Here is a 23,358-nt window from a genome sequence, read left to right as displayed (position 1 = left end):
GAAGGGAGCGGTTTCCTCTTGGTTAACCCTGCCCTTCTGAGGTGCTTCAGCCCCCTTTCCCTCGAGTCCCCCCACCCTCACCTCCATCCCCCAAGACTTCAGTCACTACTGGACAACACCTCCAATCTGAGAATCTCTGAGAGGAATTCTCTTTGCTGAGAAGGTGTTAAAAGATACAAAAATGAAATATAAACATGTGTCTTCGTTTGCCAATTCAAATTGAGATTTTTTTTTTAGTTCTCTCACTGGCTTGTTGTATTAACACATTAAAGCAACCAGTTAAAGTTAGTTTAATTTTTACTAACCCTGCTTCAAATAATCCTGGGTTTTTTTTCACCTTCGGGATTTTTTTTGTTTTGGAGGGCAAAGTCAGGAGATGCGGGTGTGGGCTGGGATCTCTATGACTGAGAAAGGTTAAAACGGCCTCTAACAGAGAAGTACCAAATCACATAAATATATCTTTGTACTTTTTAGCTCTAAACTCTATTAAATCTGAACATACTTAAGAAATTGCTTAATCTTTCAGTCCACATCTTCATATATATGTACCTCTGTGGTTTAGAGATTCTCAGTTCTGGCAAAATATCCTTTAGCTGTAAAGAACAATCCTCTGTGTCAACAAACCAACGTTGGGACACATTATCTGCAAAATGCTCATATTTTTATTTTATTGAATATACCAGTTCCTTCATTTAAATTGATCCTTAGCATACTGGTTAGATGAGAAAAAGTATAATTTGATTCAGTAATTCCTTCAACCATTTAATTCATTTCAGAGAAGAAATATTTGCTTTTCTTTCTCTTCTTCTCTGAGTTGTGTTGATCACACACAGATTGCCTGACTTCCTGTCCTTTACAGCCCGAGTGATCGATGTGTCCAATGGGAAAGCCCAGGTTGCTGAAAGCTGTTTAGAAGAAACAGGTGGCCTTGGAGTAGATATTGTCCTAGATGCTGGAGGTGGGTACTTTACTAAATCAGTAGTCTCTGTAGTTTTTTTATTGTGATGGGTGAATTCCTGGGAAAAAAATATATAACCAGGAAATAATTATTTATATATTATTAAATTGATGTGTAGGGTTTTTTTTATTTTTGAACTTTTCTATTTAAATTGGCGCTTCTTCATTTTATTCCCATTGTAAGCACTGTCTGGAAGAGAGAACATGCTTGCCTTTTAAAGTGTAGGCATTGGACTTTAAGTATCTCTACAAGAAATCTGCAGACATGATCTCCTTAGTGGTTCCTAGATTAGTTCAGGTCTCAGCCAGTTGCTTAATTAGTCAGTTCTGCTATGTATGGCTGCCCTCTATTGGATGGTAGATTTCTGCAGTCCTTGTTTGGAAAGTGCACAGAATTTTGTTGCATTTTCACCTTGCTTGAACTTCTGTAGTTTAACCAATATCTACTTAACACCTAATCTTTACACTCTTAGGTAGTGCCATCACACCTAAAGAACAGGTTTCACAAGCCTGCAAAGGGATTCTGTTTATACTTCGTTAGAATTTATCTTCTATCCTAAGAATCGTAATGAATACAGCTATGACCATATGTATTCCTTTTTAGCCAGTATTTTCAAGATTCGAAATTAACTCAGAAAAATCTTTCAGTGGAAGTGAATGTATACTTCATTAACTTTTCAAATGGACATTTCAATAATTATGTCAAAATATGACTGTCTTTTTTTTTGTTTGTTTGTTTGGCTACATTGGGTCTTTGTTGCTGCACGCGGCTTTTTCTAGTTACAGCAAGCCGGGGCTACTCTTGATTGCAGTGCGCGGGCTTCTCATTGTGGTGGCTTCTCTTGTTATGGAGCACAGTCTCTAAGCGTGCGGGCTTCAGTAGTTGTGGCACGCAGGCTCTAGAGCGCACGCTCAGTAGTTGTGGCGCACAGACTTAGTTCCTCCGCGGAATGTTGGATCTTCCCGGACCAGGGCTCAAACCTGTGTCCCCTGAATTGTCAGGTGGATTCTTAACCACTGCACCACCAGGGAAGTCCCAGTATGACTGTCTTGAATCTGAGTTCCTTACTCAGAAGTCAACTTTTCCCAAAGTATTAAGCTATCAATGTTATGATTGAAACTATCAGACTTAGTTATGTGCTATGTTATCTTGCCTGATTTTCAAATTAAAATAGACTTTTTATCTTTAGTTATATCACTTATAATTAAATCTAAAGTGTATGACCAGTTTTAATGCAAAAAATATATTTTAAGTGTCTGAATACAAAATTGTTACTTGTTACTACATTAAAAAGTAAAGAGAACTAGTTTGAAGAATAAATTTTTATCAGATTACTATAAAATACATTTTCTCTCTCTCTCCCTCTCTCTCTTTAAACAATTCCTTTGTAAGTGAGATTATATAGTAAAGATGATGAACCAGCTGTAAAATTACAACTACTACCACATAAACATGATATCATCACCCTTCTTGGTGTTGGAGGCCACTGGGTAACGACAGAAGAAAACCTGCAGGTATTATCAGAAACAATAAAGCATTACTGATACACCAAAAGGATGCAATTAACAAAGAATAATGCTTAAGTCTTTTAGCAAGATGTGGCTAAATTTGTATAAATTCTGAATTATATCCTATTTTTAAAGAAATGTAGCTTTATTTGTTTTAACTTTTAGCTGTTGGCCAAATGTTGAAATATAGTGCTTAGCAGAGGAGTTCATTTAACTTTTATTTAGTGGTTTGGAAGTAGTGACATGAATTTTTTAATAGTGTTTCAAATAAGATTTTTTTCTTTAGTAACAAACATTCTTGTTGACATATACTTAAAATATTTCTATATAAAATTATGACAATTTCCTAATTCAAATTAGGATTTACTATATATGTGTGTGTGTGTGTGTGTGTGTGTGTGTGTGTGTGTATACACATTGTCTTCCAAAGTTACATTTCTCAACAAAATTCAATTCAAGTATTTTTATCATGGTTGATATGCAAATACCATAATTCTCATGTACCAAGCTTCACCAGTTTTCCAACTTCCTCATGAAGATGACTGGTGAGTAGCAACGAGAAATATCTCTCTCTCACATACCCCCGCACACATATACCTACTACCGCTTCATCACCTCTAGATTGGCCTTGCATTTGACCTTGCTGTTTCATCATTTTGGACAATACATTAGAAAAGAAAACATTATAGTATACCTATTATTATTAAAATTTGTGTGCTGATTATTTGTGATTTGGGTATTATTTAATTTGTGTAAAAGCTTTTCTGGCTGAAGATACCAATCATTCTTCTGCTATTAAACTCACAGTAACTGATCATTCTTTGTGCATTCTATCCAAGCTGGATCCTCCAGATAGCCACTGCCTTTTCCTCAAGGGAGCGACGGTGGCTTTCCTTAATGATGAAGTTTGGAATTTGTCAAATGTACAACAGGGAAAATATCTTTATATCCTTTTTTTCTACTGACTTGAGTTTCTGGCTTGAAATTTACCTTGTATTCTCATCATTAAGTTCTTTAATAATAATAATAGCAACTAACTTTCATTGAACATGCCAAACAATGTTCCCAGTGCTTTATAGGTATTAATTTATTTAAATATTAAAAAGCCCTGTGAAAGTTAAGTACTACATTATCCCTGTGTCACAGGTAAAGAAACTGAAGGATAGAAAGGTTAGTACATGCCTAAGGATGTAGCTAGCAAGTGGCAGGACAGGAATCACACCCAGGCAGTCTTGCTCATTTCTGAATGAGAAACTATAGAATACATGGAAGAGTTTGCTTCGTTTTTAACCTGGCATTATGGAAATTACAGATCACTTTGACAGGCTGCATCTTTACTCCTATGGTGGTGCCATTGTGTTAAACATTTCAGAATAGTTATCAAAGTTAAGAGTTTGTGGGGTGTTTTTTTTTGTTTTTTGGGGAGTTTTTTTTGGCTGCGCGGCTTGTGGGATCTTGGTTCCACGAGCAGGAATTGAACCCGCCTCCCCTGCATTGGAAGGGCAGAGTCTTAACCACTGGACCACCAAGAAAGTCCCATATGGGGTGTTTTTAAGAATATCAACACTAGGAAATCTTCATCAAATGAAGATGGGTTTGATTTTTTTAAATGAAAGTGATTCAGTAACAAATCTAGTGAATGAAATTGATCATTCCATTTTGGTAAAAGTAATGAAAAGTTTTCTTGAGAATATGAGAGCAGTTCCAAAAGAAAGGTCCAGACCTCTTTAGAGCAGGGTCAACTTAAGAATAAACGTTTTATTTCTAAGATGCCTGTTTTAAAGGCAGCTGTACGTGGTAAAAACTTTAATATATTGGATAAAAAATAAGTTCTCATTACTTAATAGAATATAATTGTGCGTGAAGAAAGAGACTTGCACAACCGTATGTTTGTCTCACTGAATATCATTCTTTATTTTTATTAAATGTGCATTGTTACAAACGCGTGACGTGTACAAAGGCCAGCCTCCTCTAAGAGCAATGGCAGACTTAATACAGAGCTTTCAAATAGTTGAATAATATTTAATTAGTATACTGCATATGTTGAGTTTTAAAGAGTACACATTTCAAAACCAGAACGTCCCCTTAATGTAGTGAATGTATGTGTTTAATGTATTTCTGATTAAATATTTTCATATTAAATTTGGAAAATAAACTTAATTTTTAACTTTCTAAAAGAATTCTTTAAATTTCAACTTTAAATAATGACACATTCAATAACATTGTAATTATCAAGAATACCATGAGATGTTAATGACAGAGACCATGTATTAAAAGTAACATAAGTTAGTATGTTTTGAATCTTTCATGTCAGAAGGTGGCCTGGCTGCTATGCCTGCGTTACTTAATAACTTAAATCTCTCACCTGCTCCCCTTTCTCCCCACCATGAGATTTTAACCTGTTTGACAAATCCATGGGCCACACTGAAACGTGCTATGTTCATATGAAATGTTAAATTTCCTGGATCAGACTTCAGTCCTCACTCGTGCACACCCCCTCAGCTGCATCACACGAGCCAGTTGCTGCTTGTGATTTAACATAGCAGTCTCCTTCCAGTTGTGTGACTATATGCCATAAATAATCCTCCTGTCCTAGCAGTTATATAGACTCTCAGTTCTAATATTATAATTTCAAGTAAATGACTAGAGTTTTAAATTTTACCCTGCTTTTTAATTCTCTTAGTGGCATATATTACACACACAGATTATTAACTTCCCTGCATATGTATTTATTAGCTGGTTTAATAAATAAATGTGCACCCAAAGTAAGAGAGATAAGTGCTAAAATTGTTTTTTAACTAAAAATAACGTAAGTGGCGCTAAAATGAAACCCTGACCCCATTCTGTTACCATCCATTTGGGATAACACTAGTCATTACTTATGACAGGCATTAGGCTTCTTTCATGTCTTGTCCTTAGAAGTTCAGGCTCTATTATGTCACCGTCTCTCTCAAATCAGTTCCCCCATTTTCCTGTTTTAGAGGTAAACATGACAGCTTACAGAATTTCTATTAAAAAAAAAAAAATAGGTGAGCTGCCTAGTACCTTCTGCTTATCAAATGGTTTTATTTACTCCTCTCTCCTTTACATTGCCACCTTAACAGTCTTTCCAGCTACGTATCTTAAAAGATGTGATGGAGAAGTTATCAACTGGTGTTTTTAGGTATGCTAAATGACCAAATTATTGTTCTTGTTTATTTTTCTATTCTCCAGGAGATAAAATGGGCATTCCCATTTTTGTTTCCGCTTTCTCAGTACACCTCTTGCCTCCATATTTTATTATTTTGCTTAGATAAATAGCTGCTCTTTAGTATTTCTCGAAGTGTATATACACCAGTATGCATTCCCTAAGATAGACGTGGTTCATTAGTTTTCCTTACTCCATTCCATACTGTACCTCACCCTTTGCTTATCCTCATCACCCCTCCCAAAGCAACTTGAAATAACCTACAGGTTGACAAGAAGAAAAGTATAATTTTTTTTTCAGCTGGATCTGTTTATCAAAAAAGAGAGAATGCATAAAATAGGTATTTTCCCCCCTTCAAAATTTAACTGCTTTTAACAGTGGAAATATTAATGGACAAATTTGATTTAAAGTAATAGAGTTGAACTATGGCAACTTTAAACTACTATGCTATGTGCTCTATTCGTCTTTAACTAGACATTTCTAATAATTTCATTCTTCCTCAGACCTCAGTTGGATGAACCCATTCCACTATACGAGGCAAAAGTTACCATGGAAGTTGTTCAGAAAAATCAAGGAAGAAAGAAGCAAGTTGTTCAATTTTAATTTTGTTCTTTCTCAGACCTCAGTTGGTTGAACCTATTCCAGTATTGAAGCCAGAGTTTCCTTGCAAATTGCTCAGAAAAGTCAAGGAAGATAAAAGCAAATTTTTATGTTTTAAAGCACGTTTTCCTGCTGAGACACGATGCTCAGAGTTATCTGAAGTTATTTGAAAAGTATTTGGAAACATCGTACAGACGGGTCAAGACAATTCTAAAATTTAACATCTAAAGGGAATATTCTGAAAGCCTTTTAAATTATTGTTCCTATATATTTGCCTCTTATAAAATTCTTTACATGAAGAAGACTGCTTTCAGCAGAAGCCACGCTACTCTGATAAAGCTGTTGGAGTCTTGCTATGTCAAAATAACATTACTTTTGTTATCAACTCCATTCTCAACCCCTTCCTTCTTTTACATCCTTTGCTGTCGTAATTTAATACTTTGAATATATTTTCAAGTCTCAAAGGATCTAGCCCATTGAAAGCTAAATTTTTTTTTTCAAATATTCATTCACTCCAGGGTTTCCTCAGGATCGAACGGGAGCATCACGGTAACTCGTCCGTGACCACTGCAGTGTTTGCGTGGAAGGCTGCAGTGCCGATGCTTGGGAAGCGGGGCGGGAGACTGCGCTTGCGTAGCCGGCGTGCTGATTTCCTGTTGGGGCTCTCTGTTTCGGGGGAAGGGGAAGGAGGCCCAGGCTTCCCTCTCCAGCTCTGGACGTCGCCGCTGCGCTCTGGAAGCTTATCGAAGGGGCAGCTCAAGTGTGACGTTTCGTTTTCATCCTGGCGCCGTGCCTGGTGCTCATCACACCCTGCTGCGGATTTGAACAGCGCTCATCTATTCCAGTGCGCAGGACCGCGTGCTTCCCAGCCACCTAGCACCCGGCGACCCGACTACAGCCGAGGACCCAACCAGACCGCCAACGCGGCGCCCGGCGAAGCCCAGGGCCCTCCCGTGCCCTCCGCCTCAGAGGAACACAGCCGGGGGTGGGGTCTCGCGAGCGCCGTAAGGCACACGCGCCGAGAGACGCCGCGAGGGCGGGGCTACGTCGGGGCGGGGCCGCGGCGCGCGGGAAGCGCCAGCGGTTGCTGCGGGTCGGGTCCTCGGCCTCCGAGGCGCGTGATGGCACTGTCGGTGCCCGGCTACTCGCCCAGTTTCAAAAGGCCGCCAGAGACATTGCGGCTCCGACGGAAAAGGGGCCGGAGCCTTGGGGCCGCCTCCCCGACCGAGGAGCGGCCCGAGCCGGCGACCCGCCGCGCCGCCCTGAAGGCCGGGCTGCCCCTCCGCCCTTTCCCGGCAGCGGGCAGAGGCGGCGGCGGCCCGGCCGCGTCCCGAAGGAACCCCTTCGCCCGCCTGGACAACCGGCCGCGGGCCGCCGCCGAGCCTCCCAGCGTGCCGTCCCGCGGCCAGCAGGAGGCGCCGGGCCCGGTGAGTGTCTTCGTGCCTGGGAGCCGAGGGGCTCTCGTAGTTCGTGGGTCGATTCGGCTGTGAAGTAGAGATGGCGGGTTCTCGCGTTCCAGGAGCGAAATGGGCGCGAAGCCGAAGCCGCCCGCGGCCTCAGGGGGCCCCGAGCCCTGGGGGTGGCTGCCCTGCGAGGTCGGGGCGGCGTGAAGTGCGCTTCGCAAGCTGCCGCGGGATTTGCGGTGCCTTCCGGTCCTGAGGAGTGGACCCCGCCGCCCCGCCCGGCGCGCGGCGGGGGAGTTTGGGCTGCAGCCATCTGGTGGGGGGTTGGAGATCAGTGGGAAGAGAGCTCCGAGTAATCCTGGCACTACTCCTGGAAGGCCACCGTTTGATGGGAAGGTTACAGGACCCTCTTTCCTGCGTGATTCAGTGCCTGCCTTCTCACGCGCTCAAAATTATTCTGGGGTTGGGGGAATGTTGAGTATTGATGGGGTCAGAATTTACTAGTATTTGTCTTACCCCACAACCTTTTGGATCTTTTGAACTGAGATTATTGATTACTGAGTTCTTAGTTGCGCAAATCACCTGCCCTTTTCTTGGTCCATTTTGATAGTAAGGTTCAGGCACAAAACAAGTGAAATCCTCTGTTGTACTGATTTGCACTCACGTGAATTCCTGCACTTGCTGAGAAACTTGTATGCCAGGTGAAGGTCTACATGTTTAAAGCGAACTCCAGCATCATTTATAATTTAAAAGGACCATTTTTTAACCTCAGTTTTTAGATTCTAATCAAGAAAATGATTTGCTCTGGGAAGAGAAGATTCCTGAAAGAACAGCCGTTACTGAATTACCCCAGGTAATACTTTTTAAATGTCATTAGAGTGTATATTCTTATAACATAAGCGTATACTTCTCAGAAGTGTTTTACCTGGAAAATAGTTTCACAGAGAGCCCCAAGTGATCATCTCTACCAGGGTTGAAAAGATGGCAGGCATCAGCCTTGGTAAAGGACTTTTATGTTGTGGTAATGTTTATAATGGCACCAGTGCCAAAGCAGGCATAGATGTGGGTTTTCTTTCTGCCCCCAACAGTTTTCACGCTCTTCTGTAGGTAGTGACAACTCCAGCTCATCACTCAGAGCCAGTGCCTCCAGGCTCAGCTGCTTTTTGAACTTAATCCTTCACTGCATCTTCAAACCAAATCCCCAAATGAGTTCCACGGGTTGTGGTATATCACTGAACCTCCCTACCACCACCATACACACAGAAACGCTTCTTGATTCCATTCCTCAGCTGCTTCTTTCGTGATAGTTTAACAAATGCATAGATTGTCCTAATGGGAGCAGGCTAGAAGAGTTCCCAAGACCCAGTCTCCCTTTCTTGCAAATAAATGGCCTTCGGGTCTCTTGGAAATAGTTCCCTCTTCCCCGTTATTTTTTAATAATGTCATCTAGAAGAATTATTGTAATGTGGAGAATACTGACTTGACAGCAAAACAGTTCGGGAGGAATTTTTGAGGTCGGCAAATGCTTCTTAAATATGGCCTCTAAGAACCCAACCTAAGTTACCTGCAAGAGCAACTTAGACCTGGTTCCAGAGTTTTAGAGGCTTAAAAAGTGCTTTGTAAAAAATACTGGGAAGATTTCTGCTTTGATAGCAGTATCAATAGTAGATGTTTTTCAATCATGATCGTGAAAATAGTATGTCTCTTGTAACTAAACTATATAGAACTATAATAAACTAAAAAGTGAAACCTGCCCTTCCACCAGCCTCAACAAGAAATTCCCACTTTCCAGAGATAACATCACTGTTAACGGTTTAGTGTGGCTCTTTCCAGACTCTTTCACAGTGTGTAGTATATGTTCAGTGTTATTTATTGTACCGTTCATAACATTTTGAAATTTCAGTGGTCATGAGTATGTTAGTTGATGAATTCTATAAATTGAAGGGTTTTTTCCTTGGTACTCTACTAATTTTTGTGTTCTTTGTTTTCTGAAAGACTCCTCATGTATCATTCGCCGAATCTGATATTCCATCCTCAGAAAGTACTGAGTTACCTGTGGACTGGAGTATTAAAACTCGACTCCTTTTCGCCTCTTCTCAACCCTTTACCTGGGCAGATCATTTGAAAGCACAGGAAGAGGCTCAAGGTGTCATCCAGCATTGTAGGGCAACAGAAGTTACTTTGCCTCAAGGTATACAGGTAATTCTGTAAGAAAATAGCTATGCTTAAAAGTAACAAATTAAGTGTAAAATGTACTTCTCTGCAAAATATCAGAGATATTTCCTTCCATTAAGTTTTTCTTTTGACATTTAAAGACACAGAGACTTGGGAAATTTTTTTGTTTCTCAAATGCTGCTTTCATAGTGTTTTTTAAATCAGATTTAGTAACTGCCTATTAAATTTATAGACCTGTCCTGAGAATTAGTCACTGCTGCAGGCAGGAATTGTTTGAACTACACTATCCTTTTCTAAGGCCTTTTGAGAAAGAAAATATAAGGAAATGAAAAGCAATTGAGGAGTAGGATTGCAAAGACAGATTGGTTATTTTACTGGTTTTCTCACATAATGTATACTGTATTTTTTAAATGCACTAATTCTTACCACCTGGGTGATGGTCTGTTGTAAATTTACAAGAGTTAATGAGTGCTAGAAAGGTTTTAGAGAGAAATGTAATTGCATTACTTTCAAGCAGCTCATCAACTCAAACTAGGTTAAAAGATTACCTGAAAGAGGCCTTGGTACATCTTTTTTGATAAATAGATCCATATGATTTGTGATTGGGATTATCGGTTTTTATTGGCTACTTTTGAAACAGTGCTATGAGGGGAGGGGGTTGAATATAGTGTTACACACACACACACACATCCACCCACCCACCCACCCCCGCCGCAGCCGCCACCCCCTCCCACCACCACCACCACCCGCCCTGGTGATAAAGAGTGATAGTCACTGTTCTCGAGGATGGTAGAGACAGGCGAATATTCCCATCTGCGTCTAAGCATCCCTTCTGGTATGTGGTTTAACAGACTGTAATGGCTGGGAAGGAAGGTTTTCCCAAACAATAATAAACTACATTTTAGCCCCTGTAACAGTTATTAACACTTTCTTACAGGAAGCAGTAAAGATCCTGAGAATAAGTGTTTGGTATATTCAGTGTCTTTTTAATTAAATTCTGTATTTCTACTGGGGCAAGAACTGTCCAATATCATCTTTGTATTTTAGGATCCCAAACTCTCCACTGAGCTCCGTTGTGCCTTCCAGCAGAGCCTTATCTATTGGCTCCACCCTGCCTTGTCGTGGCTACCATTGTTCCCTCGTATTGGAGCTGACAGAAAAATGGCTGGAAAGGCAAACCCTTGGTCAAATGATGAAACCCTGCAACACATTTTAATGAGTGACTGGTAAGATTAGTAAAAATTTGTGCAACCCATTTTAGCAGTATTTTCTCCTTATTTTATTTATGATGTGGAGATGAGCAGTAGTAGATGGATTTCTGTGTCCTTCTGAATTATTTAAACTGTAATAACTAACATTTAAATTGTTTACTTTTGGGGAATTCCCTGGCAGTCCAGTGGTTGGGACTTGGCGCTTTCACTGCTGTGGCCCAGGTTCAATCCTGGTCAGGGAACTAAGATCTCACATGCTGCGTGGTACAGCCAAAAAGAAAAAAAATGTTAATTGTTTGCTTTTTTTAGCTCTTATTCACTCTTTTTTTTAATTTTAATTTTTTTTTTGGCCACACTGCACGGCTTGTGGGATCTTAGTTCCCTGACCAAAGGGATCGAACCCATGCTCCCTGCAGTGGAAGCGCAGAGTACTAACCACCAGATGGGGAGGGAATTCCCAGCTCTTGTTCACTCTTCACGTAGTTGTGGAATATATATATAAGTGTTTGATAAATATATAGAGACCTAATTCTTTAACGTTATTATACTTTTTGCCAGTAGCTGCTTCCCTTCTCATCAGTGGAAGCTACTTATTAAAAGTCAGCAACCAGGGCTTCCCTGGGGGTGCAGTGGTTGAGAGTCCGCCTGCCGATGCAGGGGACACGGGTTCGTGCCCTGGTCCGGGAAGATCCCACATGCCGCGGAGCAGCTGGGCCCGTGAGCCATGGCCGCTGAGCCTGCGCGTCCGGAGCCTGTGCTCCGCAACGGGAGAGGCCACAACAGTGAGAGGCCTGCATACCGCAAAAAAAAAAAAAAAAAAAGCTTTAAAAAAGTCAGCAACCAGGGCTTCCCTGGTAGCAAAGTGGTTAAGAATCCGCCTGCCAATGCAGGGGACACGGGTTCGAGCCCTGGTCCGGGACAATCCCACATGCCGCGGAGCAACTAAGCCGGCGGGCCGCAACTACTGAAGCCCGTGTGCCGCAGCTACCAAAGCCCGCACACCTAGAGCCCCCGTGCTCCGCAACAAGAGAAGCCACTGCAATGAGAAGCCCACGCACCGCAACAAAGAGTAGCCCCCCACTTGCTGCAACCAGAGAAAAGCCCGTGCGCAGCAACAAAGACCCAACACAGCCAAAAATAAATAAAATAAAATAAATTTATTTAAAAAACAAAAGTCAGCAACCACTTATCAATTAAGTTTTGTTTAAAGAAAAAATGGCTAGTGTTTAAATGGTAAACACTGTTCGTTAAAGTATTTAGAAGTCATCAGTGAGTCCTGTGACCAACTTCAGTCCTTTAAAAAGCCAAGTTCTATGTCATGGCAAAAATTCAGACCATTATCTGTAATATTTGTGTTTTAAATCAGGTGAGTATCAAATTAAATTATACAAAAAAAATTTTAGATGTTGAGTTAGTTTTAACAATGCCTAAAGAAAAATGTTTTTCTTCATAGGTGTGTGAGCTTTACTTCTCTGTATAATCTGCTGAAGACAAAACTTTGCCCCTATTTCTACGTTTGTACCTATCAGTTTACTATCCTGTTCCGTGCAGCGGGATTAGCAGATGATGTAATCACGGCTCTCATGTCTCCTACAACTAGAGGTATAAGAGAAGCTATGAAAAACGAAGGTAAAACTATAGGTTTAAAGTGAGAATACCACACTATATAGTAAACACTCCTTAAAAGCTAAAATTTGAACTGTCTTTTAGCAGTTGAATTATCTTCTACCAGTTTTATCTAATTGTTTTAAGAATTATTTTATTCATTTTTTGATTTTTTTTCCAGCGTTTAATTAAGCTGTCCATTATACATAGCTTTAAGTTGTGTTCCCTTCTCTGATCTCTAAACATATATCAAGCTGGAATGTCCCAATCTGAATATACTCCTATAGAAATTCTTTTATAGTACAAATTATCTACCCCCTTTTGATAACATGATCTTTAAAGAGGGTCAGCTCATTAGTGGGTCATGAAATCTATTCAGTGGACTCATTCAGCACCTTATAAAAAAATGAAATAGAGTAGTATATGCTTGATGAAAGAGTACCACATGTAGTGAGACTATGTATTGTCCTGAACCATTTGTTTCAAGGAGATATGTGTGTTGTGAGCTGCCGTCAAGAAAGCATGAAAAGTACTGCTTTAATACATCAGGAGTAAAAACTCATTTTCAAATATACTCTCTACAAATCAGGCATGCCTGTTTAATTCTTTCAGATTATATTAAAGAAAACATAGTTATATTTTTCTTTTCTCATGTAGGTATTGAATTTTCTTTGCCTTTAATAAAAGAAAGTGGCCATGAGAGGAGGAAAGAGTCTGGAACAAGCTTGGAACATGGGGAGTATGTGATTAAAATAACCTTTTACCTCATTTGGTGACTTATGGATTCAGTGTAGAGGAAATAGCTTTAGGAAATGGGAACCCTGACTAACTATAGCAGTTTCCTAGGGAGCAAGCAGTCAGCGATGAGGATGAAGAAGAAAGTTTTTCCTGGCTGGAAGAGATGGGTGTGCAAGATAAAATTAAAAAACCAGATGTACTTTCTATCAAGCTGTATCCTTTCAGTTGCTGTTAACTAGAATTTATTTTCATTGAATTAAGTTAGCAATGTAATTTTTTTTTTTTTTTTTGGCCGTGCCACACAGCATGCGGGATCTTAGTTCCCCGACCAGTTGCCCCCTGAAGTGGAAGCGCAGATTCCTAACCACTGGACCGCCGGGGAATTCCCTTGAGCAATGTAATACTGACTGACAGTTTTATTTAACTATAATCTTAAACTATCTTTAAGATATTAAAACTGATACTCCATCATGACATTAAAAAACCCCTAAGTACCAAAAAGCCATGAACAATTATTAAACTTTTTTAAGTGAAAATATTCTATTTTGGTTAAGTTTGTGAGGGAACTGGAACATATTTTTGACTAGAGAAGAAATCAGTTTTTGTTAGGTATCAATTTCTGGCTAATTCAGATGGTCAAAAAAATCATTTTGATCATTCAGATGCCTTATAATTGCAGTGAAGAGGATTAGCAAGAGCATTTCCAGTTTGGAGAGGGGGAAGAGGGTTCCAGGTGATTCAGGATTAAGATAACTGCTGTTCCTTTTGGTATGGGATTTGCATTTGCAGTTTCCTTGATTGTCATGTCCAGGCGTAAAGAGATACATGAAGTACAAATGGATCACAGACCCGAGTCTGTTGTGTTGGTGAAGGGAACGAATACCTTTACATTGCTAAATTTTTTGATCAACTGTAAGAGTTTAATTGCTACCTCAGGTCCCCAGGCAGGACTTCCACCAACCCTCTTATCACCTATAGCTTTCCGAGGCGCCACAATGCAAATGCTTAAGGTAATAAAAAAAAAAAAAGAAATTCTACACTGATCCTCATAACCTAGCTTTAAAGACATACTTTTCCTTTTTTTGATAGGATAAATTCTTGGTATTTTAGTAACTCCTGACATTTTTACATGGTGCATATTTTTTCTTTCCTCCCAGTAAAAAAATTCCTTGATACAAAGTTATTATCAAAGGAATTATATGAAAAGTTCTATTTGAATTATTGCCATAAGGAAAAGTTGCTTTCTTAAAGTTTGTCTTTCATAACCAGTGAAAGAATAGAGCCAAGAATGTTATGTTAAATTATAGGTGGTCTCAAAAACTGGATCATGGATAAGTGAAAAGAATAACTATATATCCATATTGTTGAAGAATTACACATGTAATTTTCATGTGTGTTACATATGCTGAAGGTAATAGCAACAGAATCTAATTTTTATTTTCCTAATATTATGCATTGAAAGTGCATTAATCAGAAAGGATACCATATTAAAGTTACATTCTCTAGAATACTTAAATTGACAGCCTCATAATTTGGAGGAGAGGATGCTGGAAACAGAATTACTGAACATTTTTTACTCATGTAACATTCTTTTGATGTCTTATGAACTACTTTTGTTCCTTAACTGTTAAAGAGAGGAATACCCAAATGAGAAATTATTGATCACATTTTTAGTTAGGGACAAAAGCTTGAGAGATGACCATAATTTTCTTTAAATTATTTTTGAAGGCGCGAAGTGTAAACGTGAAGACACAAGCTCCTTCTGGATACAGAGATCAATTTAGTTTGGAGATTACAGGTCCTGTCATGCCTCATTCTCTACATTCAATGACTATGCTACTCAGATCTTCACAGAGTGGGTCATTTTCTGCAGGACTGTATACACATGAGCCAACTGCTGTATTTAATATCTGCCCACCAAAGGATAAAGTACTGGATAAGGTAAGTAGACAGCTGGTAAACACATTTAGTTGCAGTTTTCTCAAACTAAATGAAGTCAGTCATTTATGATGAGCCAAACTGGTGTTTCAAGTTATTAAACTGTACTGCTTAATATTGTCAATTACAATTTCTAAGAGGGAAGGGATAATGACTATAAAGTTTTTTTGTGTGTGAGGTAAATTTTATGAATTCAGGCTGTTGCATTCAACACTGACTAAAGGACTTCCCAAACAAACGGCAAGTTTTCATCGTCCTCTCAGATCCAGAACCTAACAGTGCCTGCTTGCTAACTGTGGGGGCGGGGGTAAATAAATAATTATGGGTGTTTATTTAGCCACATAGGCGTTTTTTTCTATAGAACTTTTTCTTAGATTCGGGGAGGAATGAGCTGCTTGTTTCATGTGATCCAGCAGTTTCTAGATCTGTATCCACACTTTAATAAAATTGAAGTGGCTGCTTTACAACATAGCTGCTTTTAATTTTGGACATACAGCTTTTTACTTAGAGGTAATGAGACCTTTAAAACTATTTTTATCCGTTTGCCAGACTTATAAAAATAACCAAAATTATTATTTTTGGGTGCTGTCATTATGCAGAAATTCTTAGGATGAGCTTCTATTGATAATGGTAACAATGAATTTGCCCTTACTGAGTAAGGCATCTATTTGTCAGAGCCCATGGTAATTTTAAAAACTCATCAGTGTTCAAGGACTCTGACAGTGCTTTTACTGACTTGCATACAAATTTCCACAGGAGGCTGTTCGTGAGGAGCTTGCCAACTGTGGATTGCACCCTAAAACTCTGGACCACCTTAGTCAAACACCGATACTGGGGAAATCATCTTTACGGCATGTGGCAATGAGTGACTACATTTATAATTGGAGATCCTGAACACCAAAGTAAGCCTAAACGGAATCTTTGAGGAAAAAAGCCTTCTAGCAAGGAAATTCAAGATACTTGTATCTTTGGCTTTAAAGTTCACTTTGGAAGTTTAAAGGAATATAGCTTTAAAAATACTCAAATGTTTACAAACATTAACCTTTACAATACTTTTATTACATGCACTAAGCAGTAAATAGGATTAAGGTTTCAAAATCAACATTTGTTTTTACTCTTTTGATTAAATATTCAGATATGAAGATAAACTTTTTAAAAACTTCAAAAACCGGGCTTCCTTGGTGGCGCAGTGGTTGAGAGTCCACCTGCCGATGCAGGGGACACGGGTTCGTGCCCTGGTCCGGGAGGATCCCACATGCCGCGGAGCGGCTGGACCCGTGGGCCGTGGCCGCTGAGCCTGCCCGTCCGGAGCCTGTGCTCCGCAACGGGAGAGGCCACAACAGTGAGAGGCCCACGTACCGCAAAAAAAAAACCTTCAAAAACCTTGAATGAAAATTCTAGATCCATTAACCTAATTATAAATTGGGTAGAAAACTGAGCGTTTCCTTGCAAATGGAAGTTGAGGCTTAGTATCAATTATCTCATGCCATTGTGACTAACAGCATCAGGGCAAAACTATCTTTAACAATTTCCTTAGGATTATTAGCAAGTTCTAGTTATAAAGGTAGAAAACAAATGTAGACAGTATCTACTGAGCTGATTGTTGACGCTTCCACCTTAGTTGTTTTCCTACCTGTTTACAATTCCTCTATTCTCAATACATATTACTTGTTTTAATGCATGTTAACTCAGATAAGGGTATTTTGTATTCCATATAGAATAGGGTTAAGAGTTGTAAAGTATGCTCAGCTGTCATGACAAAGTAGTATTTAATATGTTCTTGTAGGTATTTGTGTATGTGTGTGTGTATATATATATATATATAATTCAAATTTTCTTAAATAAAAGTGCTTAGAAATCAAAAGCATTGGGTAAAGAAGTAACAGTAGTGAAGAAGTATGTGTTCACTTTGTAATCCAGAAAATAAACCACCACATTTATTCCAGAGAAGTTTATATTTGGGCCTTAAGCTTTTGAAAATAAAGTTTAGAGACATAGCATATGAATACCACTGTAATACACATGAAATATTCTATCAGACCCTAAAAATTAACATAAACTTAAACTTTCTCATAGTCAACAAAATAGTGGCTGGGTGCCGATTTTATTAGATAAGTTGGTTACAGCATTTTAATTATCATTTTACGTCTATCTAGGTGTAGCTGAAATTCAAAATGCACATCAAAGTAAAACTATATCACAACTCAATGCCATACTAAATGTACTTGGCCTCTGCAGTAAAATTCTAGTCAGACTTCATTTTAACTCCCTTCTCATTCATGGCCCAAGTGGCTTTTGACAGAAACGCAGGACTTAGTGCTGACCATCACACAACATACCACTTTCTTTTTTTTATAACCTCTACAAAATTTAAAGGGGATACAGTGGCGTTAGCCCTGTGGAACAGATCTTGCTTGATTACCTCAATAACACTGGCCCAGTATCTGTCCAGCAGAACCCATTGTGAACTAGTACAAGGTGCACAGCCCTTCACTGACTACAGGCAAGTGTTACAGCAGCCTAGCCATAAGTAAGGGGAGTTGACATCATAGTACAAAATACAGTATAAAAGCGTTATTTAACATTCCACACTGAAGATTACGGATGCCTTCAAACAATCGTTTGGATGTTAGCCACTTAAACAAATACATCACTAAGGTAAACAATATAAACATACCAAAACCTTGTATGGTTAAATACAATTTCCATGGTACAAAAATCAAAGCCTGGAGATGTTTGTACAGATTGCTTTTTACACAATGTCTTAAATTGCCAAATATTTACAACATTAAAGAGGAAATACATTTTGATGCAGAGTAAAATTATCTGAAATGATTAATATAAAACCTCAATCTATCTACGTGAGGCACTCCTGAAGCAAGTGGCATTAGCCATGAGGTCCTTTGGTACAAGGCCCATTGCTTGAAGAACCACAGTAGCTGCTGTGGCTTTAGCATGCTTCTTATTAGGGCTGGCAAAGCTGGGCTGGTAAGCGCTTCCATTTATCAATACCTATTCAAGAAAAACATACAATTGGGCTGGTAAGGGCTTCCATTTCTCAATACCTATTCAAGAAAAACATACAATAAGAACAGCATCAAACTTTAATATCTATTAGCTTTGTAATTTTTTCACTAAATGCTAGAAAGATAATTTACAAAAATATAAAACCCATACCATGTAAGTCAAATAACTCTCAACCCTAAAAGAAGCAAATCATTTGGGAAAAGGGACTTGACTGCAAATTAAGAGCAGGTCTCCAAATTGAAGCGCGGGGGCGGGGGGGCACGGCGGGAGGGAAGCCTGATAAAAACAATTAGTTCCCCACATTCCACTAGGAAAGGTCAACAAATTGTTCACCAGATTTTGCCCACATCTTTCCCGCCAACATTTAAAAAATAATAGGATATTAACAGGTCACATTAAAGCATATACACATATACACACTCCCAACCCACAAACAATACATTAATCCTGTGGTCATGTAATGCTTATCCCTCACCCTCTAACATCAAGTTATCAAATTAACAAATGTATACAATTAATGCAGAAATTCATATTTACCCTAAAGAGAAAATGTTTGCGATGATCAGGGCCACTATCATGGACCAAGAGAAATTCAGGTGGTTGCCACCTTCTCTTATTACAGATTTCCATCAAGGCAGACACAGGATGTTTGCCTGCAGAGAAAAAAATAACCAGTTATAATTATCTCCACATCTGAGGCAACAAATTTGAATTCAAGGGGAAGGTGGAACAAGAAGAAATTCAAAACTACTCTCACCTGACAGATCTTTCATTGCGGCAGAGAAGTTTCCAGACCTCTTTTGTGCTCTTTCTCCTACTGCAACAAGACCTTAAAAAAAAACAATGATCACTGAATAAATTTCAAAGCGTTTAAAATTACAATATAGCGAAACAACTACTCCCTCTATAGGAAACTGAACCTCAATCCCGGCTCTCAAATAGAAGTCAACACCCACCCACTACCCTTGATCTTGACTTCTATTTTGTTGTTTCAATACATAAATCTATACATTGTCTTCATTTATCTTAGTATTGGAAATTGTACAAAATTAAAATTTTCAGAGAAGTTAATGTGAATACATAAATTGCTATAATTATCAACAACTCCAGATCTGTTTCTTCCTAAGTTTAAAAAGTAGTGGCTCTTTGCAAATGATTTCTAAAGGTTTCTCATCCCTTGAAAAATGATGCTCAGTTTAAGTATGTTCCCCAGAAGTCGAGGATTTTAGGCCAAAAAAAAGTGAGAAAGGCTCTCGTGGATAAATGGGTCCATTTCTTTTTCCAGCCAACAAGCCCTTTCTGACTTCAAACGTGAGATGTACTCAAAAGACCAACAGCCTCAGCCTCACTTTCCAAAAGGGGTTTATTTAGCTACATTCCTAACTAAAATCATTTAAATCCTAGGGGGAATTTTTCAACCAGTTCTTTGCCAATTCTGCCACTATGCTTTCTCAAACCCAGGCCACACTGCACAATTCCAAAGGGACTATTCCCTGGAATTATGCAATGCACCCACAGATGTTGTCTTCTCATAAACCACCTTTTATGACACACACAATCTATGCAACTTGTATAAGCAGTATAATGTCAATGTGACAGTAAGTACCATGTCGTTTTCTAATTTAAAGTTTGCAATAATGCTGCATTATTGGATGATTGTGTTATTTCCAGCCTATTTCCGAGTATCACTATTAGAATAAATTCTCTCCAATTTGGAATAAAATGGCAACATATTACTCTTGGTAGATGACAATGTAGAAATTCTGATGCAAAACATTTTTTAAAATACATAATTTAGTCAGAGCTAGTTGGTTTCCAAATTCATTAGGACAGTAATTTAACTGCATTAACTTCAACTTAACTTTCTGATTACAAAGATAAGGAAAATAAATTAGTTTTAAATTTTCCAGTTTTTAAAAATCAGGTTTAAACAAGCTATTGAAATCACATTTAGCTGGCAGCCCCATGTGATTCTACAATAGACATTATTCCAAGGGAAGAAATGCAATGCGAAGAGGTAACACTGCTGTCAGCAGTGGGTCTACTCTCCAGTCCCAACCCAACAGAACTCAATTACTGAGCTTGAAAAAAGGGATGTGCAAAAGGGGTTTAGAAAGTGAAGACTAAACAGAACTCTCTAATAGGAAAATGAGAATATGTGGGATAAATATCTTTGAAAGAAAAAATAAATCCTAGAAACAAAAACAAGCACATGTTCCCTGTCAAGAGAAAACAAAATGGAAATTCTATCTAAATATGAAATCTAATTAAAAACTTAATCATATATTGCACATAACAAAGGTTGTTGCCTTTTACGCTCAAATTAGTGTCTCCATCTATATATAAAGCTTCTGAAAATGGGTTAAACATTTTTTTCCTAACAAAAAGCTATATATACTGTAAGAAGTGCCTCCAGTTCAGGATCACTGACATCAGAAGAATTTATGATAGTAATGAAATCCTAAATGTTAGAGGAGGTATAATAAACATTCTAAAAAAACTTACCTTTTCGATCTGTCTTAAAATCAACCAGGATAGGTTCCTTATTTCCTTCTTTGTTTTTTCCTAATCCTTCTCCTTCTTTCCAGCCCATTTTTCTCATCAAAACGGCTCCCATTCCTCCAGTTACTGGGGCTGCTCTTAAGAACTGATCCTATCCAAAGAAAGAAAGGTAAAATATCCCCATTTTATAGTTAGAATTTGACTACAAACTCAGTGCAACTTTTTAAAGAAAGAAAGCTTATTTTACTTCTAGATCTGTTATAGTTACAGCAATTAAATGCTTCTATACTTATATACATACTGTAGTGTGTATGATCTAATTATTTTCACATAAACGTAACAGTATTTTCAAAGTCAAATGGCAGTTTTAAAACGGTGGCCCTTGTGCCCCCCTCCAAAAAAAAAATTAGAACACTCCTGTTTTCGTCCACTATTTAGGTTCACTGGTATCTCTTCTTAGCTTGCAAAATAAAAAGAAGGCAATGTTAAAACAGTCAATAATATTAATTGTCCCAGGTGTACCTAGTTAATGAATAAAGCCTAGAAATCATTTAGAAATAGTCTGGACACTGAAGAAGCATACTGTTATCATCCAAAGTTTTTTCCCCCCATTCTACCATAAATCAAGTATAAATTTTTTACTTAGAAAATCCCTATGAAGCAAAAAGATAACACATAAAATACCCTGTAATTATACCAAACTGAATTTTGAATTCTTTTAAAACCTAACTTGATGTTAAAAAGACTTTTAAAAAACTCCTTAAACGTTTACATACCTAGGCCTCGGTAGCAGCAGTGTTGTGAATAGTAGGGCTGGCACTGACCGGGGCAAGAAGACAGCTACAAGGATTTGGCCCTGAAACAAGTTTCCATACAGAGGGGTGAAAGTTCACAGGTTATTCTGTGAACAGTCATCTCTCTTGTATCCAACCCACTGAACCATAATTTCCATCAAAGCAGCAAACCACTTAATGTCGTAAGATGCACAACTATGTACATTAGCACGGTCAACAGTTATTTTCACACGTTAAGAACTACGTGATGCCTCTTTTTAAAGGGCATCCACGTACATGTAACAAACCACTGAATTCTACTGTTGATCTTTATGTCCATTTTTTAAAAATTTATAACATACATCTCCAAATCATGTTATATTTCCCCTTGTTATTAAACATTCTAGATTTACATTCTCTAGCAAATGTAAGCAAAAGTCATTAACTTATCAACAGAGGCAGTCAAAAATTTTGGTAGCTCTAGAAATAGTATACATTAATCTCCTCTACTGATAATACTGAATTTTTAAATCTTGGTTTTACACCATAGTAAAACTGTGTACTGTTATTTTTTCCCAGCTTTTTAATTATCTGCTGGGGAGAAAACATGCCAATGAAGTGTGACTAGACATTAAGTTCAACATGGTACTCTGATGGAAGGAGGCAGCTGTGGAGGTAAAAACATACCCCTGGTTCAGTTCCTTACTTGGTGCAGGCCATGCAGTGTTGGTGGACAGAGAAAAGTTAGCTGATGCTTGGATACCAACTGCCTTGTTGCTACACACCTAAAGTTACTTTTACTTACTTCCAGGTTCATCCGCCCCTCTTTTCCAGGAAACACTCCTAAAAAAAAGGGCAACTGTGCAGAGTATAATACAAATCCCCAATAACGCAGGTTTCCGATTTTGTTTCCATTCTCTAATATCTTCAAATCTTTACACCAGTGTGTATACAGTTCAACAAAAAGCTAATTAATGAGACTACAAAAGTAAACAATATTCATCAGGTCATGTCCAAATCATTTCATTCCAGAAAATAAAGCTTCTTTCAAATCAACAACCATTTAAATTTTTTTTTACTAATAATAAAGTCTCATACTTTTTCATCTAAGAATACACTGCAGCAAATTAAAAAAGAATATGGAGAATGTTGGCATTCCATGTACTCTTTAACATTAAAAGAGGGTGCTGGCCTACAGCAAGGCAAGAAAACACCAAATGAACATTCTGAAAAAGTTTTCTAAATGAAACAAGTAGACAGTTTGTGATACTTGACAGTGAAGATGAATGTTAAATTTCTAGCTGCCTAATGACTTTTTCCATGTTTTTGCTCATTTTTATAAATAAAATGTTCCTGGCCTTAACTGATATTAGCAGCATATATTGTTCAGTAACATACAAATGGAACTGAAAACACTGCTTTCTTCTATAATTATTTAAAAATTTGGTCTGATGAATGAACACATCTTTCTCTTGTGATAACTTATCAAAAATGACTTATGTCTACATTTTAAATGATGTAAATTATTTAAAATGTGCCAACTGTCTACAAGACTGGAAATCAAAAAAAATTAAGGGAAAGTTTACAGGGAACCAATTTAATCATTTTGTAAGAGTTATGTTAAAGCGATGACGTTTAGAAGTCTGTAGCATTATGTATGGATCTGAACTTCACTGCACAAATGAAGACCAACTTTGCAATGGAATCACATTCTGAAGTTTCTACCTAGTAAT

The 23,358-nt window shown here is 38.3% G+C and overlaps 3 protein-coding genes across 8 annotated transcripts in view; 2 read left to right on the top strand and 1 right to left on the bottom strand.

Annotated features, from left to right (window-relative positions):
* The window catches only part of CRYZL1 (crystallin zeta like 1), a 34,114-nt gene extending 27,401 nt beyond the window's left edge, over positions 1 to 6,713 (top strand). The window contains exons 9-13 of the mRNA XM_032629997.1: positions 860 to 958; positions 2,351 to 2,472; positions 3,306 to 3,411; positions 5,584 to 5,629; positions 6,157 to 6,713. Of these exons, the coding sequence (XP_032485888.1) occupies positions 860 to 958; positions 2,351 to 2,472; positions 3,306 to 3,411; positions 5,584 to 5,629; positions 6,157 to 6,256 (473 nt within the window). The 3' untranslated portion in view covers positions 6,257 to 6,713. The remainder of the gene's footprint in view (positions 1 to 859; positions 959 to 2,350; positions 2,473 to 3,305; positions 3,412 to 5,583; positions 5,630 to 6,156) is intronic.
* DONSON (DNA replication fork stabilization factor DONSON) lies at positions 6,711 to 17,095 on the top strand. The gene is made up of 10 exons (XM_032629996.1): positions 6,711 to 7,680; positions 8,429 to 8,509; positions 9,652 to 9,855; positions 10,879 to 11,057; positions 12,496 to 12,671; positions 13,305 to 13,386; positions 13,494 to 13,598; positions 14,197 to 14,395; positions 15,114 to 15,326; positions 16,080 to 17,095. Exons 1-10 carry the CDS (start codon positions 6,853 to 6,855, stop codon positions 16,215 to 16,217), a joined length of 2,205 nt encoding a protein of 734 aa, XP_032485887.1. The 5' UTR covers positions 6,711 to 6,852; the 3' UTR covers positions 16,218 to 17,095.
* A 143-nt stretch (positions 17,096 to 17,238) lies between these two features.
* The window catches only part of SON (SON DNA and RNA binding protein), a 31,117-nt gene continuing 24,997 nt past the window's right edge, over positions 17,239 to 23,358 (bottom strand). Inside the window, exons 9-13 of one of the 6 annotated variants that reach the window (XR_004349625.1) lie at positions 21,629 to 21,708; positions 20,856 to 21,003; positions 19,108 to 19,179; positions 18,888 to 19,003; positions 17,239 to 18,335 (exon numbers count right to left, since the gene is read on the bottom strand). Coding sequence is in view for 2 of the 6 variants with exons in the window: in XM_032629992.1 (XP_032485883.1) it covers positions 18,177 to 18,335; positions 18,888 to 19,003; positions 19,108 to 19,179; positions 20,856 to 21,003 (495 nt within the window). In the remaining 4 variants the exon portion in view is untranslated. Of the gene's footprint in view, positions 18,389 to 18,887; positions 19,004 to 19,107; positions 19,180 to 20,855; positions 21,709 to 23,358 lie in introns of all 6 variants that reach the window. The other 5 variants (XR_004349626.1, XM_032629993.1, XR_004349624.1 and 2 more) reach the window with 5 other exon arrangements.

The sequence above is a fragment of the Phocoena sinus genome, chromosome 4 (assembly GCF_008692025.1).
Source record: "Phocoena sinus isolate mPhoSin1 chromosome 4, mPhoSin1.pri, whole genome shotgun sequence".
NCBI classification, from domain to species: domain Eukaryota; kingdom Metazoa; phylum Chordata; class Mammalia; order Artiodactyla; family Phocoenidae; genus Phocoena; species Phocoena sinus.
This window is presented reverse-complemented; position numbering and strand designations above follow the sequence as displayed.

Coding starts and splice junctions, on each gene's coding strand:
- DONSON (XM_032629996.1), top strand. CDS start 6,853: ATGCTTGGGAAGCGGGGCGGGAGACTGCGCTTGCGTAGCCGGCGTGCT. Junction 9,856..10,878: donor CTTTGCCTCAAGGTATACAG/GTAATTCTGTAA, acceptor TTTGTATTTTAG/GATCCCAAACTCTCCACTGA. Junction 13,387..13,493: donor ACAAGCTTGGAACATGGGGA/GTATGTGATTAA, acceptor GCAGTTTCCTAG/GGAGCAAGCAGTCAGCGATG.